Raw genomic sequence first — 18,487 nt, 5'->3', positions numbered from 1 at the left:
TGTACCTTAGGACCTTTGCACAGGTTGTTTCCAGTGTCTGGCCTCCTTCTTTCCCAGATCTTTATCTACCTATCATTAAGGTTTCACACCAAAGGCCACCTCCCCAGAATGCCTTCCCTTACACTCCTGCCATTATCATATAACCTATTTTGTCTGCATAGTAGAGGGGCTCAAAATAATATAAAACATTGGTCTAAAAATTGTCTAGCAGCCAAAATGAATGAGGCAGAAAACAGGGGCACTGCAATCAGTGTTTACAAGGTTTTACTCTTAGAGGGCACTCAGTGCATACTCAATTTTCATAGGCTAAAATAGGAAATGGAAGCCAAACTCTAACGGAAGGGAAAGGTACCAAGATAACAGAGAGCAAATTGAGGAACTATGGATCCCAGAAATACAATAAAGAAGCCAATAAGAGTCATCAAGTAATCATTTTAAAAGAATTTTCTTGGCTATGTTTGAAAAATAAGTCCACTGCATTAATTCATGGAGATTAGGACAAAGGAAGAGTCCACCACTGACACAAATTACAGCTAAAGGATAGTGAGGTCTTGATGTTGAAGAGATAGAAGGCAAATGGCAAGTATGAGATTCTCCGATTAGCACGCAGGGGCTCTGGTATGTTAGAAGATAGTGGTGCTACTTATTGCAGTGAAGAAGTTAGAAAGGAGAGAACTTACACAGAAAAAAAACAATTTGAGTTTTGAGTTTTTACTATTTCAGCTTTAGCTTTGGGCCATAAATAAATATTTTTTTAGCAAATAAGAGATAAAACTGGAATTGGAGTGAGATATTAAAAGTGGAAATATAAACTTGGGACTTCTCTCCATACACCGGGTTGTTAAAATGGCAAAGGCATTTGGTACATTTATTAGATTCCTCCAGACGTGGAGTGTGAGAGCTAAGGCAGAGTTAGAGGCGTCCTCTCACAGAGTTCACAAAATACTCCACGAACCAACAAACTGTTCTATATCAGGGGTCAGCAAACCCAGCCTAGTGGCTAAATCCAGACTGCCACCTACTTTTGTACTGATGGCAACCAAACACATTTTAAGTGGTTGGGAAAAAATCCAAAGAATCATATATCATGACACGTGTAAACTATCAAATTCACATTTAAGTGTGTATATAAAGTTTTATTGCAATACAGTCACCCCCATTTATTTACATGATGTCTATGGCCGCTTTTGTGCTATAATGACATGGTTGGGTAGTTGTGACTGAGATCATGTGGCCTGTAAAATCTAAAATATTTACTCTCTGGCCCTTTACAAAAGGAAATGTTTGTAACCCCTCTTCTCCAAAGTAGACGTAGGGAAGAAGGCTTGTGGCTGAGTCCTATAACTAAACTATCAAGAAGAGAAAAAGGAGCCAGTGGGAGAGACTCAAATACAAGTTGGATATGAACCCAGACCACATGCTGCCGTGGAAGCTGAGGTTATAAAGCCCGAGGAGGAGGCTAAGCCATTAGAGAATTTCAGCATACTACCAGGGGACTCGTGTTGAGCCTCCTACACGGGAATATGCATTTCTTTATGCACCAGTGACTATGTGCCAAGGAGTATGTGCAGCCATAGGACCAAATAAACATAGAACATCTTCCTGAAACAAGATTTCACTCCAGGTTTTTGGGGTGATGCTGAAGATTGGGGGAATAATTTTGTATCTAAAAAGAAACAGCCATTTTACTGAGTAGAATGCAAACTTTGCATGAATTTTACTGAGTAGAATGCAAAATTTGCATGAATTTTTACAGAAAATCAGGAGGATAAAGACATTTCAAATTTGAAATAAGGTTGCTTCCAGTTGTAATCCCAGAGTTATAAATTCATTTTTCTCTGTCTTTAAGGTTCTTTAGTGGAAAGGTGCGAGAAATACTGCATGGGACTTTCCAAAGAGTGTTTCTGAGAGAAGACAGTTATCACCATCTAGGGCATGAAATTGACCTGGGAATCAAAAAGATTATAACTCCCCTGTCCATGCCCATCTGTTGGTGGTGTTTCCTTGGAACACCTATATTGGGAAGGATTCTGAGACTTGTGTTTATTTCAGCAGTGATTAGCAATGTGTTCGAACGCTGGGGGAGGTGGTACATAGCAGCTTGCTGTAATTATTCGTTATAGATTAATATGGGGATCTAAATCTTTTTAAATTAAATTTATTGGGTTAACAGTAGTCAATAACATTATATAAGTTTCAGATGTACAACTTTATAGTACATCATCTGTATATTCCTTTGTATGTTCACCACCCAAATTCTAGTCTCCTTCCATCACCATGTATTTGAACCCCCTTTACCCTCTTCATCCTCTCCTCCTTCTCTGGTAACCACCATCCTGTTGTCTGTGTCTATGAGTTTGTTTCATTTGTTCAGTTGTTGTTTTTTGTTTTATATTCCACATATGAGTAAAATCTGCTATGGTTTTTGTCCTTTTCTATCTTAGTGTGATACTCTCAGGATCATCCATGTTGTCGCAAATGGCAGTGTTTCATCTTTTCTTATAGCTGAGGAATATTCCATTGTGTATATGTACCACAACTTTATCCAATCATCGGTTGAAGAATACTTTTGGTTGTTGTCTTGACCACCATGAATAATGCTGCAGTGAACACAGGGGTACATATATCTTTACGGATAAGTTTTCAATTTTTTCAGCCAGATACCCGGGAGAGGGAGTACTGGGTCTATTCTTAATTTTTTAAGGAAACTCCATACTATCACAGAGGCTGCACCAGTTTACATTCCCACCAACTGTGTATGAGGGTTCCCTTTTCTCCACAGCCTCTCCAACACGTGTTATTTTTTGTCTTATTCATAATAGCCATTCTAACAGCTGGGAGGTGGTATCTCCTTGTGAGTTTGATTTGCATTTCTTTATAGCTAGTGAAGTTGAGCACTTTTCATATATCTATTGACCATCTATCTGTATGTTTCCTTGGGAAATGTGTCTGTTCAGGTTCTCTGCCCATTTTTAATTGGATTGTTTGGTCTTTTGTTGTTGAGTTTTATGAGTTCTTTATATTATTTTGGATATTAGCCCCTTATTGGATGTATCACTTGCAAATCTCACAGTCAGTTGCCTTTTTGCTTTGCTGATGATTTCTTTTGCTATGCAGAAGGTTTTTAGTTTTATGTAGTCTTATTCTATCTTTTTTTATTATTATATTTATTTATTTGTTTATTTATTTATTTATTTATTTTTGCTTTTAGTTCCCTTTCCTTTGGGGTCAAGTTCATAAAAATCGCTCTGAGACCAAGGTCCCTAAGTTTAGTACCTATGTTTTCTTCTATATATTTTATTATTTCAGGTCATCTAGTTGTCTTTAATCCATTTTCTTCTTTTTTAAATATTGATTTAATCCTTTAAAAATAATAAACCTATTCAATTTAACAGATAACATAAAAATAAAAAAATAGCTATATTTTCAAAAAAAATTTTTTCAAGAAGAGTAGATTCTTTTACATTTTTTACAAATCTCTTTAATGGCTCTCTGACTTAATACACAGATAGATTCTCATTTTAATCCATTTTCAATAAATGTGTTTGGAAAATTTTAATCCATTTTCAATAAATGTGTTGGGAAAATTGCGAAGCCTCATGCAAAAAGAATGGAACTATACTCTCTGATACCATATATAAAAATTAACTCAAAATGTCTAAATCTTTTTTACCTTTTTCAGATTGTTCAACTCTCAATCAGATTTAATGTTTACCACCTATTTTCAAAGCCATAGTTTCTCTTACAGCTCTGCCTTCATGATTCAAGGGGTATCAACTAATATGTTTACCATAAAGGAAACCTTGATGATTCTACAATAATGATCATGCCAATCCATTTCATCTTTTCATGATCTCCACAAGATAATAGGTGGAGAGGCACTGTATTCCATGTGAAAAGGTTTAATAATTTATTTCACAAGGAGCAGGATGGTACTTAAACAAGAGAATAGCAGAATAAATATATTAACAGAAAAATAAATGGTAGAAATTTAAAGGAAAAGTTGGAGTAAAACTGCGACAAGAATATTTAGGAAAATATTGGAACAGTTCAGAAGATGAGAGGACCAAACAGGCTTAGGACAATGAAAGTGAAGAGCTGGGGAAAAATTCAACAGTTTTCTCAGGCAGACTCACTAGAATCTAGTAATACATTAGTTGTAGGGAACACTGAGAGTAAATGATGAATACTGGTGCCTTTGCTTAACCAACCTGGTAGGTAGAGATAGTAACTATTAAATGGGAAAGGCAGGAAGAGGAATTGTTTGGGGGGCAGATATCGGTGACTATGCTGATCACGTGCTTCCTTGCTCTTGCCTTCCCCTGAGTTTCTCAGCATCAGATGCTGGCGGAAGACTGGAGGTTGAAAAGTGGAGAGAAGTCAGGGTATTTCTTCCTCTCTCACTTTGCCTCAGGCAACATCTCTCATTGTGACCAGATCTTATCCAAGATTTCAGCTCCCACCAGACAAACGTTCTGTCTTTGGTTCCAGTTTCTTCAGTGGCCATAGATCTAACTTCAGCTCTAGTTCTAGGGGTGGCATGCCTTCTGGATTCTGGAAACTTCACCTCGTCCTGTTATTCCTCTTGTCCTATAGGTGACAGTGGCTTCCTGCTGTTGCTAATCTCTGGGGTGTCTTGCCATCCCCAGGCTAGCTTCTTGTCACATGTATCACCTGTGAAACCAATTCCCAGTGTTAAATTCCCTAGACTAGTTTATGTGCTTGACTGGACCCTGACTGATACACTAATAAATTCAAGTTTAGATTGTGCTTGAGATAAGTGTTGGTCTCCTTGATCAAGATATTTGGAAGAAGCTTGGAAATAGTTACCAAAGACCTAGTGACAGAGATTGGTTTGGCAGGTAGCAACATGCAAGTGGTATCTGAAGCCATAAGGTTAGATTTCGCAGGTGGGGTAAGGAGATGAAAAGATTAAACCAAAAAGATTAAATAGTGGGCTAACCCCTGAAATGTCAATATTTTTAATTTGGGCCAAAAAAGAGAAGATGACTGAAAATAAATAGCCAGAGAAGTAGGAAACCCAGGTTAGGAATGTCACAGAAGCCAAATGAGAAACAAAATTCCTCAAGGAGAGGGAACAGTAGAGTCAAACTCAGTGGAAATAGCAGACAGGACACATACAAAAGGATTGAGGCAATAAGACAAACTTTTTTCTTGAATTTAGGAGAACATCATTGCTGTTTGTGTCCGAACAATTACAATACAGTGGTGGGGAAGAAACAAGATTATGGACGAGTTAAGATGAGAATGGGAGAAAGTTGAAGCCATTAATGAATGTAAGTTATTTTTTCAGGATATTGGACAATAAAGACCTTGAAAGAAAGAATACCTTAAGTTGGAGGGAGAGGAAGGGTTGAAGAGATCAAAGGCATGGATACTGAAGATCCCAAAAAAGTAAGAGGGAATGGGATCAGATGTACAAGTAGAACAGTTATCCCTCTTGAAAGAAGAGGGAGGACAATGGGTTGGTCAAGATACAGATGCATTTTTAGGGTTTATAATTCTGCCTTTTCTAACTTGGTGTTATCAAGTAGTAGCCACTGTGTACAAACTCCTCTAAAATGAACAGAAGTATTATTTATTTTTATTTCTCTCACCTACTCACAGCTCCCCTTTAAAGAAAAGAAAAAAAAAAGTTGGAGATGGAATCACATATCACCTTTATAGAAATCACATATGTAAGGCTGAGTATTAGTTTTTCTCCAAATGTCTCTAGCAAAACGTGAGAATTCCATTTACGGTGACTGATATTAGCATCTTGAAAAAGAACAAAGACATATTCATGAATGGGCTTTTCCTAAGTGCTGATCTGTCAAATTTTCATTTCTCATCGTGAGGACATGTTAAACTTATTCTTAGCAACTTTCAAATACCGTGTTTCCCCGAAAATAAGACCTAACCAGAAAATAAGCCCTAGCATGATTTTTCAGGATGACATTCCCTGAACATAAGCCCTAATGCGTCTTTTGGAGCAAAAATTAATATAAGACCCAGTCTAATTTTGGGGGAAACATGGTATGTAATACAGTCAACATGCTGTATAGTATTAGATTCCCATGATTTATTTATAACTGGAAGTTTGTACCTTTTGATCATCTCCCATTTCACCCATTCCCCACTCAAACTTCTTAATTGAGAAAGTCGATGCTAAGCTACTGAAAATATTGGGAAGAAAACCAATTTCACAGAGGGTAAGGGGGTTGGGGGGTGGGAGATGAGGGTAAGGGGGATCAAATATATGGTGATGGAAGAACTGACTCTAGGTGGTGAACACACAATGGGATTTATAGATGATGTAGTACAGAATTGTACACCTGAAATCTATGTAATTTTACTAACAATTGTCACCCCGATAAATTAAAAAAAAACAAAAAACCAATTTCATATATCGTATTTATATACATTGTATCACGTATAGGAATGGTATAGCTATTTATGGAAAACCACAAGATCTTCTTTGTATAACTATCCTGAAGCTGTAAATTACACTACAATATGTGTCTGCTGTAGCTGTAAATCAATTCCCAGAAGAAAAGAAGTTTGAGCAAATAATGTCCAGGCATCAGGCAATAGATTGAAGGGAACTGCTGTTTTCAGACATATACTCTATTTTGTTGATAAAGAGAAATGAATATTTTTTAAATAAAATAGCCAAGGACAGTGGTAATTAAAAGTAATAGGTAATAACTTGTGTAATGCTTAGTATATATCATGCTGTGTTGACCATATTTTATACATTTTACCTGGCTTAATCCTTAAAACATATTTTACTAATTTATACATGTTTTACTTAATTTAGTCCTTAAAACACAGCCCTCTATGTGGATAATATTGTTACTTCCATTTTACAGATGAGAAAACTGAGACCTGGAGAGGTTAAGAAATTTGCCTCCAGGGTATTCTGAGTCTGGACTGGAACTCAGGTCATCTTAACCACTCTACTATAGTGCAATTTACAGCTAAACTGGTGAGTACCTTACTAGATGTAGTTACTAACGTAGGTTTTAAAAAACTTTTGTCTGATTTTTTTTTAAAGACTATCATTTGTGGGTAGAATTTTAAAGTTGCTTTTTTCCCTAAATATATCTCTAAAGAAAAAATTTCCACAAATACTTTTGAAATTTTTTAATGCATGAAAAGAACATCCCGGAAACAGAACAGGTATTGATGTATTACCGATAAAGAGCCTCCTCCCTGCTTAGTAAATAGATGTGAAAGGAAGTGAACACTTTAGGATTAAATGTGAACCCTAAAGTGGAATACATCATTTATATATGGCTTATCTCATAGCAATAATATTTTCAAAACAATGTATATGACATTTATAGTTATTGGTAAGATGCTTTTGACTCAAAAGTTAACCAAAATGCTAAAGAGGTAGTTTTGCCAATGCAAGGTGAAAAAAAGGCTTTATACCTTGCTTTGGTTTCCCCTCCCCCCAAAAAATCTGCAACCATTTCTTTTTGTTCTAATTTTCTGGATCAGCCAGGAAGAGAATGATGCTTTTAGAAGAAGTCAATTGAAAACCCTGTAAGAACGGATTCCCCAGAGGGGACAATGATGGTTTTGAAACCGCTGCTCTGGAAGTCCCCTGGTGAGTTTCCATAGTGTTCCTCTCTGTCTTGGACACGAAGGAGACCTCACCAGCAGTTGTAGGAGTTCATCCTGTTGTCTCAAATTCTACGCATGGTCTCATGTAACTTCTGCCGTGACCCAAGAATACGGGTAGGTACCCTGCCATTGTCACGCGGGGACTGCTTTCAATAGTACATATATGTATATTGAAGTTGGAAGTGAAAGTCTGAAAAATTCTCTAGCTGGCCTGTGAAATCGCATGATGAGCACAAGTGGCTGTATATCATTCCTCATGTGTTTTCAGTTGTGTTTCCTAAAGTCATCACATCTTAGACTCAAAGGGAGTTGGGGCTTCTGACTGTCAGACGCCACATGCTGCTGTATCTGTGTGAGGAGACGTGGCACGGGGAAGGTCTACCGATATTCAAATCCTTTGACACCGGTCATTTGACCCTATGTACAAACTAGCTTATCCTATTGTTACAATGAGAAATAAGCCCACAAAGAAAAGTAAAGTTCTAAGGGGGCAACAAAACATTGGTCAATTCGCAAAACTAGAACAGTCATTTACCGGACAATGGTTAGGAACCACTAAAAACAAAGTGACATCATATTAATCAGGTATGACTTGTTACACAGAAGAGAGCATAAATATACAGTAAATAAGAGGTTTATACGTAGCCCCAGCAGAATATGTACATAGTTGAGCCGCTGTGAAACTGAGCAGGAATTCCTGTAGCATAGCCCCAGCTAAAAGCAGTTTCATCACACAACAGTTTGAAGGTAACAGATGCTGAGAACAACATGTGGTAACACTAAGCAGATAACCACATACATTTATCCTTGACAGTGCACAATGTGAGAAATAAAGGGCACAAGTGAAATAGCACTTTGCCTGCTGAGCGTCTTCTTTCCCATAAATATGCACACGTCCCTTCTCCAATGGTGGTCTGCAGCCTCACACCTCTTGCCTCTCCGTGGTGGTGCCAGGATCTCTTGGCACATACCAGCCAAGTCCCATGCTGTATACTAACTCCTGCTTCCATTGATTCAGGTCATAAGCTCCCCCCTTCACAGTCTCCAGATGCAAATCAAAGCATAAATAACAGAGACCACACTCGTGGTTCCTCCTTTCACAATGTTACTGGGAACAGATACTGGTCAGAGCAGCACAAATACCACACACCAGTGTCCGGGAGAGGAGAGTAGCTTTGTGCACATTTGCAAAAACAAAAACCCCCCAAATCCACCGTAGGTGTCTGATTTTACTGGTTAGCCCTGTCGGTAGCTAGGAAGACGCTGTGTTGCTCCTGGGCTCTGTCTATCAGCTTTCTCTTCTTCTTCTTGTTCTTCCTTTCCTTGGGCTTTGGTGCTCTCTTCCCTACAATGGAGGAGAGAAAAAGAAATGAAGACATGTCAGAAAAGGCTCTTTCTCGAGGAAAGAAAACATAAAACATTAAGAGTTTTACACAAAGCCCATCTGGAAAACATCACCTATGGAAAAAGCAGCCTCAAAGAGAAAATTGTTCACATTAATTTTGATGGAATAATAATAATTTACTAAATTGGATATGCTGTCTAAAACAGAGACTGATCTTCCTGTTACAGGGAACTGGCATATTTAAAAACCTCCCAGCGGCCTGATCAGTCTTGCAAATATCATCCTGCCACAAAAATTCCATTTTTCCCCTCCTACCTTTAACAATGCTACCCTTCACTAGACATCTTTACATCTTTCTACTGCTCCACATGTCAGTGGGTCAAAAGAAAATAAGCATCTATCTACAGTAAATATACCAGAAGTTTCAAACTCCCCTCTCCCTGCCCCATGGGAGAAACAAATGTCTTGCTTTTAACATTATTCCCTCCATGTTCTCCAAAGCCCAATATCTGAAATGACATATGTAGAATACTTCTTTATTTTCTATAAAAATTCATGAGGACATCATTCATTATGTGGCTTACAGCTTCTTAGAGAAATCCCCTAGACAAGTTGTTCTTATGATTAACTGAGAGCAAGAAAGACGCTTGTTTTTTGAAGAACTGGTGGTATGTGTCCTACTACCAGAAAATCACACCATGTTATCCTATTTCTCCTCTTTGCTTTAGTCACTAGGAAGCTCAGACCACAAGCTAAATAGTTGAGGTTTTCTTCTATCAGGAGCTTTACGAGACAGTTTTCCCTTTGCCTGTATTTTACTTCTTACATCTTATGGTTATGGATTATAGGCTTTATAAGATCGAGGCACTTCTTTGCAAGTATGTATACATAAGATTGTAAGAAAAAAAATAAGGAGCAAAGACATTTTGCTTTATGTCCACTGTTTTCTTTGGGTTCTAAACACATAGGATAAACACAGAAGAATCATTGGATTTTTAGAACAGAAAATAGCTTTAACAATCACCTGCATTTTACAGAAATGTACATACACTGTACACCTTTAGTACAGTATCTCACAGGAAGAGAAAACTTAACTTGTGTTGAACTATACAATAAAGTCAGAAGTACGGCAGGTAGGAGAAGAAGACAGTAGGGTTCTTATCTGTTGAGGAAAAAACTTTTATCACAAAAAAAAAAGATAAAGAATAACTTATTTTTAACAGGACACTACAGTAAAATAATCAGAATATGATCATGCCCTCATATTAAATTATGAAGGTCCTTGAAGTTAACTTCTGGTTCTCATTAAATTCTGGCATTAATGTTATAATGGCATTTTGCCATCTTTAAACATAGTTAATCCTACCCAATGAAACTTTAGTCCAAGCCATCATTAATCAAAAAAACTGTAAAGTTACAACTATTTCGTAACTCTATATCTAACGATGAGACACACCTAATGAAGGCAGAGAGATGAAATACTTAACACAAAAATAGCATATTTAAAAAGAAGCTTCAATTATAAAGTTTTACGATGGTTTTCTTAGTTCTGTATTTTCTCTAAACAAACAAAAATCCTTTAAAAAATCATTGCTGACTACATTGTGAAAATTAATTTGGTTTATGTAGCATTTCTTTAAAGGCTGGAGTTTCTTTTAAAAGCAAATTGAAATTAAGTGAATGGAAAATAATGCCAACATTCCTTGATTTTAAAATGTATTCTGTGAAGATAAAAATATACTGAATATGTTATTTAAAGAAAGCTTTTCACAGTCACCATTTCAATTCTTCATACAAATGATGTAGTTGAAAGTTAAATGTGTACTACTTTCACTAACAGCAAATCTAAGCTAAATTACTGGAAACTCATTTTAAGAGAGGGTCAATTTCATGTCATGTACCTAATATATTATTCTGATGTAATTGTCAATATCAAATGGTCTTTGGCTTTGCTGGCTGGTATAATATTGTGTGATAGGGACGTTATTTAATATTTGCACAGAACCGTTCGTATTGCGGCCAAAAATTCAGCAATGTTTCTGAAAACTTATTTATATAAAATAAATTTTCAAATTACATGATTATTCCATTGGCAATAAGTAATATGGTACTGGTTCCAACTAGAGATGCTTTGGGAGACCTAATTACAACCCTAAAAATTTTCCTCAGCAGTCTCTTTTGAATGGCAGCTCTGTGCTATTGGTTCATTGCTTGGTTTTGTTTCTGGTCAGCCCCATTTCTCATGTAGGATGTATTGCAAATACCAAAGAATTAAGATGGTTAGCCAAGATGTGACCACAGATAGGCCTAAATTAACTGAAAATATTTTATGGTCCATAGTAGGTTGTTATGACTTTAAGCCCAACTCAAAGTAATAAAAGACTATTAAAACATGTCCTACCTTGAGGTAGAAGAAGGGTCTTGCATATATTTTCTACTGAACTCTAAGATTTTCAAACATAAGAGATTAATCAGCAAGATTAAGTCTAACAAAAAATATATATCCCTCTTATCTATATACTCAGGGTGCCAAAAAAAATGTATACACATGACTCATATTCATCTTTTGTTATTCGTATATATTGAGTATTACAATTTTAATACAGTTTTTTCCTTTCTTAAAATGTGTATACATTTTTTGGTACACCCTCTGTATTTGAAAATAAGTCATTAATGTTTACACTTAATTTCTTTACATCTGTGGATATGAGATTAGATTCAAAGAATGACTTCTAGACTTTCAGGTTGTTTCATATTTTCAGGAACATTCACCTTGTACAGGAATCATTTAAGGGTACATATAATGCCAGTCACCCAAAGAGTAATTAATCTCATGATTTAACTCTTTCTTTTTAGTTCATGAGAGAAGACTTGGAAAACATCCTTCCCAAAACTGGTAGAAATTGACGGGAAAGGTTTGAATTTTATGAGATTATCAGCCTCTTGGTATGTCCAATCATAGCGACAAATTTGGCATATCTTTGTCCTGAGTGCTTGAAGAATGGAATGGCCTTGACAAATTACTATTGAGTGAATGAATCTCTGCATGATCCGGCAGAATTTGATCTACAAAGGAAATCTTTTCAGCACTGCTGTGTGGATGCAAGAAGACAACTGGCCCAGGTATTGCAGTTTTTAAAGAAAGCAATGTGGTTTAATAGAGAAAGGCCTCCTGTGGGAGAAAGGAAACCAAAGATACTATACTTGTGACTGTCAGTTTCTACATTTATAGAATGAAGATGCTACATCATCTTCCACTAGAAAGTTATGAGATACCATGTGCAAAGCTTGTGTTCGTAGGCTGAAAGGAAGGTGTGTAAAAGACCACTAGAAAGACAAGATTATAATCAAAATGAACAAAGTTAGAAAGGTATTATCAAAGCCACATTCTAACCAACATAATTACACTGACTTGCACACATGTGGAAATGGTCCAACAGGATAACCTATCAACTCTTCTACAGAGAAAGGTGAACAGTCCCTTATGGAAATACTCCTAACATCCAGCTGTAGATTACTGCTATTAGAATCAGAAATAGGATAGATTATTTTGAACCAAGATATCAGGCAGACTCACAAATTACATGAAGCTGTGAAAATACTGACTCCACTGCCAGTCAGACATGAGTTTCATTCTTTCATAAGCTCCCAAATACTACGACGTTCTTCAAATGTTTTTTTTTTTCTCTCTTACTAGGTTTAGGTAAGTCTTTTCATCATTGGAATAATGGTTCTTGTACATCCCTCAGTAAGGCACGAAGATTGTCAAGATTTCGATAATGATTACTAAGTGTTTTGAGGAAGACTTTCTAACGGTAAATACGGCAAAAGAAAACTGAAGAAAAAATTCAGTAGCTGTGACTAAGAAAAAAGATAAAAGCATGTCTCTTTCTACAAACACACACACACACACACACACACACACACACACACACACACACAGGGGAAAGTAAGACACACTGTGACAAACGTAATTAACTGTAATTGCTATTGTTATAGCCACAGCTGTGATGACAAAGATTATCACCTGAAAAAAAGGACCAATTTCTATTCAGTTTTTACGCTAAGTTTGTGATGCTAACTTGAAACCTGGGCTTCACTGTATTTATGAAATTCATCATGAAGACGCAGGGATCACCTCAAAAAAATTCAGTCATCCTTCAAAGCAGCTAAAACTGAGCGACAAGAAGCCTGTGTAACCCCCACCTGGTGTATCTCGTCATATGTTAGAGGACACGCGGGAGGCAGAGCAGAAAAGGTTGTTTCCACACCTAAAGTCACAAGGACTCAGTTATAGACAATGAATAGCAACTGGGCTATTAGTTTCTCTCCTATAGGCAACTTGCGTTTGCCCGAGACTGAGTAGCAACAGAAATTTATTTATTTAAGAGTGATGGATGATTCTCTGGAAAAACGCCAGCTGGTTCCTAAAATATTTTAAAAGCTCATAAAAATAGACAAAAGACCTAAGTACAATAAAGGAAATAAAAATAGCTAATAAATATATTTAAGGAAATAAAAATTGCTAATAAATATATTTAAACAATCAAATCTCACAATTAAAACCACCAACAAAATGAGTTGCCCTTGCAAAGATTCTTAAAAGTGAAAATATCTAAAGCTAGTTAGAATGGGGTGTGACAGACATCAGGGTGCATTTGGAGAATATGAAATTAATACGCATAGCCTTTCTGAAAAGCCATTTGGCAATGTGTAAAAAGAGCATTATAATGTTCATAATTTGTAACAGGTCTAAGAATATATCTTAGGGAAATCATCTAAACTTGGACAGAGATTTATGCACAAAGATGTTTACCATAACTCTGAAAAGTTTGTAAATTACCTAAATGTCCCACGACAATTTTTCATGACCTCTTCTTTTTTATCATTTCTGAAGCAATGAAGTATGTTTTCAACTATGAAGAAGCATTTTTTTATTTGAAGGCCACAGCAATTAAATTTATGTCCAAGAATAACTGCATGTCCCTAAAACATCATAAATAGGTATAAGAAAAAAACCTGTAAGACAAAAGCCTTCCTACTGTGCGGGTAAGCAGATTCTTTAGTGGAGGAGCCAATCATTATTGAATCTAAGATATAAAAGCTTAAGAACTACTGACCTAAACACTTCAGATGTTAAGAATACAAAAAGAGACTCATAGACATGGAAACCAAAGGGATGGTTGCCGGGGGCCTGGAGGGATGAGTGAAAAAAATGAAGAGTCGATAATAGTGTAGGAAGTTTGCATGGTGACAGATGAATACTAGAATTATTGCGATGATCACATTGTAAGGTATAAAAATGTCAAATCACTACATTGTTCACCTGAAACTAATTAATATAGTATACCAACTATAGTTACATTTAAAAAAAATAGGTGTTAGTTCATGAAACTTATCTAGAAAGGAGTCCAACTAGGAAGCTATGATGAGCATGACTGGGATCTACCACAGTATATTCTATAGTCTAAGATGGAAATCGTCCCACTGTCCATCATAGTGCAGAATAACATACATTGATGGTTATTTATTTACATCAATTGAGAGTCAGAGGAGAAAGTTTGGTAGAACGAGTAAAGCAAATGAATCCAATTTTGGCTCCTTATTTATAATACAAAGTTCCTTAATTAGCATTTTTAGTAACACTTTTTTTTTTTTTTTGGGGGGGGGGAAGAGAATAACACCCTTTTCACAAAGAAACATGTCACAGAGAGACAGATGTCTTTGGAAAACACAGTCATACCCTTCAATGGTTGTTTGATAACTTCTAATTTTCTTTGAAGAAAAAATAATCTAGAGACAAAACATTTTCAAGTGTTGAAAATAAGCAAGTTACCTACAAAGAGACTTTACTGGGCATCTTGAATTATAAGTCATAACCTGAAAAAGTTTCAAAATGGTCACTTAGTCATTTCTTTATAAAAGTGTATGTGCTTTAAAAATCTACAGTCTGGAGATAACTTACAAGTAGTTTTTCATCTTAGAAGCCTATTGGTGGAGAGTGACAATCATCCAAAATCAAAAATAACAGACAAAATGCACTTCTCTAAACTAACAAATATTAAAATTATTCAAAATTCAGAATAATTACTAGTATACAGATTTACATTAACTTGTAAAAACTAATTCAATAAGTCAGTTCTGACTGTCTTACTGCTCTATCTGTACAAGTTTGCCGTATTTTTATTGTAGAAAGAATAGTATGAAATGACATACTCTGTCTTTAAGACCTCTCAACTTTTTTTACATACCATTTTATTAGGCGTGGCGTCTGTTACCGATTTTGTTAAAAGGCAGTCCGTTTGGCTTTAATATTTTGTTTCACATTTAAAATAACAAAGTTGGAAGCAAAGCTAATTTGAAGATAACTTGAACCTTTATAAATTAATTAGACCAACACTAAGGTTTCCTGCACTTTTCAAAATTTCCTGATTTTATAGCCCTGAAGCAAATGTTCTTCAGGCATATAACACGACTTCTAAAGGAGCAATAAGATATTCTCCGAGCCCCTCCCAGCTCACTTGAAGTGATAAGGACTGAACAAAAGTAATTTGAATAAGATTTTGGGTTTGTTCCATATAATGTTGGTCACTCTAGTTGATTTGTTCAACTTAAGCTCTTCGATATCTGGTACCTCACACAGAAAACATATAAAAATCTGTCCAAATATAAAATTCTACGGAGTTTAAGATAGGCGAGATAAATAAACTAGAAGAGGTGGTTTTAAAAATATCCAAAGTTCTCTTTATAAATACTTTAAGTTCATTGTAAAGGACAAAGAGTTTCAGGGTAGTGAAAAATAATACTGCCTGCAAGTTCCCATGTGTGAGAAAAAAAATTCATTGTTCTACCACAAGGGGGCAATAATTCACTTTTACTGTAAAAGGATCTGGTTTAAAAACATTCACATGGGAGCTTTGGGGACTCTAACATCTTGCATACTTTCTTTTAATCCCAATTGGAGGCCTTTTTTTTTCTTTCTAGACAAGGTTAAGCTCTGTAGTAAACTAAAGAATAGGTAGAAAGACCTAAGTGCAGCACAAGGAAAAATTACTACTGTTCTAGAATATACTACAGCACACTACTGTTATAAAATGACCTTTAAGGGTAAAGATGGGGGAGAAACGAAAGGAGAAAAGAAACGATGACTCTGCTATTCAAACAGTGAGTTAGAGGGAAAAGTATTGTCATCAACCCAGGTTGCATTTTCTTATGGGGAAGTTAACACAAACGACCTGCAAAGAACAGGTCTTTTTCTTGGTCTCTTCTTTATAACAATAGAGTTGTAAAATTAAAAATGATATTCCCTATTATCTGATCCAGGAAGTACACAGAAATTTGATATCAAGTATGAAAGCTGATTGTTAGGTGATGCTTCCTGACAAAGGGATCTGATCAAGCTGCCTCCTCCCCGCCCCCCAGCACTACAATCCGTTGGCCATGTTGGGGAAGGAAGAGAGATGGTGAGTACACCGGACATTTCCTACGCCTGCGAATCCAACTCTGCTAAACGGTTTAGATATGAAGCACGTGCAGCACAGAAAACCTAGAGTGACCTACCCAAGTTCCTACGGTAATTAGCAGCAGAGCCGGACTTGGAACCAGATTTCAACCAGGTCTCTTTCTTAGATGCTTTTATAGTTTTAAATGTCACTGGATAAGGACACAGTTATCGAGTTATTTTTCAAGAAAGGCAGAAAATAAATAATATTACTCCTGGACCAAATTCCAGGAGAAAAGTCATTGGCCGCGTCATAACTGTAAAGAAAAACCCTTTATGAACTGTTAAGTACTACAGAAATAACTTAGGTGGAACTTCGACATTCTGTAAACTTATACTGCATTGATTCACTGCTTATTCTTTTTTTTCAACCTTTTAGCAAGATGTAATCTATAAAGTATCCTAGATGGGGTATATAGGGACCGACCATGTACTGTAAGTGCTCTATATACATTCTCATGTAATTGAATATCATGAAAAAATTTAAGTACTTCAACCATTGTGCTAGAATGTTGTCCAGCTATGCACCTAAAATTACTCAAAATAAATAAAATTTGCAGAAAACCATCAGGCTCATTTGGCACTCCTAAGTTAAGTCAGAGAAACATCAGGTTTTACAGAGAAAAATGATACAACTTTTTTTCATTTGATTAGGAGCAATGATGGGAGAACCAGAGAAGAATTTCAAGTTCCTCTGTAGCTGACTTCATACTATAACAGAAGGTCCCTTTTAAGATAATTCCATTAGAAGAAGAGGATTTAATACCTTCTGCTTAGTCTTCGATCAATAACCATTAACTAAATGAAAAAGAAAAAAAGAAGTCCAAGAAACGATATTTAGGACTATAATCATATGGTGAGCCTTTATTTAATTTGGATTCAACACAATTTCTATAGAACTTGAAGACACACCTACAAGTAAAATGAAAAACAGAAATGGTTTCTCCATGGTAGCTATGTCAGGGCATGGGTTATCAGTCCAAGCTTACAGCTCACCTAAGTGGCAAGCCTTACATGAAGACAGTCAACACGCAATAATCTAAGGGGATGCATGTTCCATGAAGGACCATAAATGTATTCCCTCCTCTATGCCTGTGCACCACTTGAACCTCCCTCATTAAAAAATTTACCACCTTCTGTTTTCATTTTATCTTTGCTTGCATATCATGGCGACTAGTTTGTGAGTAATTACAAATAGCTACAATTAAGGCCATTACATGCCATAGAGTCCTGGTAAGAGTCTTTCCAAAAATCAAGTTATAAATATTCACTCAAATGTATTTCAATAAGGGGACTTAGAGCAAAGATACATGAGCTAGATCGAGACACCAAATGTGGTCAGGAACCAAAGTCACATGATCTTTGTCATCCATCATAAAATGAACTCTCTTGTTCTTCCTAGGTTCCACATGACTTCTGCCTTCAACTTTAGCTCATGAAGGCAACACTGGTCCTCAGTAAATTCCATGACCTTTCTGCTTACTTCCCTCTTCTAACAGCCTCAGTCTCTTTTGCCGTAATCGCATATTCCCAAGAGAGGAATTCAACGTGCCTTGCTACCCCTATGAGTTAACTCGTCGAGTCATGGATGCCTGGCCAGCCCATGGATGGGTCACTCCCAGGTCTATCCTGGAGGAGTGCCGGAGTCACAAGACACTAGATTGGGCCGGCATGTCGGACACATGATTAAGAACATGGATTTGGAGGTCAGACAGCCCTAGATTCAAAGCAGAACTCTGCCTCTTAGAAGCTAGTGATCTTGGACTAGTTACTTACTTTTCCTGAGGCTTAGTTTTCTCATTTCTAAACTGATAATATCCGTGGTACCCAACTCACCATTGCTGCAAGGGATACAGACAATATGTATAAAGTTCCAGATACTACACCTGGCACACAACTTCTAAATAAATTATAGCACCATATGAGCTTCCTCGCGTGTACTATTTCTAATCCTTACTGTTGTCCGCAAGGTAAGCATTATTTCCATTTTGCCAATGAGGAAATGGGTT

General features: G+C 36.4%; 1 protein-coding gene across 1 annotated transcript in view; it reads right to left on the bottom strand.

Annotated features, from left to right (window-relative positions):
• Positions 1-7,131: 7,131 nt before the first annotated feature.
• RSPO2 (R-spondin 2) overlaps positions 7,132-18,487 on the bottom strand; it is a 151,278-nt gene continuing 139,922 nt past the window's right edge. The window contains exon 6 of the mRNA XM_019750562.2: positions 7,132-8,977. Within this exon, the coding sequence (XP_019606121.1) occupies positions 8,862-8,977 (116 nt within the window). The 3' untranslated portion in view covers positions 7,132-8,861. The remainder of the gene's footprint in view (positions 8,978-18,487) is intronic.

The sequence above is a fragment of the Rhinolophus sinicus genome, linkage group LG12 (genome assembly GCF_036562045.2).
Source record: "Rhinolophus sinicus isolate RSC01 linkage group LG12, ASM3656204v1, whole genome shotgun sequence".
NCBI classification, from domain to species: Eukaryota; Metazoa; Chordata; class Mammalia; order Chiroptera; family Rhinolophidae; genus Rhinolophus; species Rhinolophus sinicus.
This window is presented reverse-complemented; position numbering and strand designations above follow the sequence as displayed.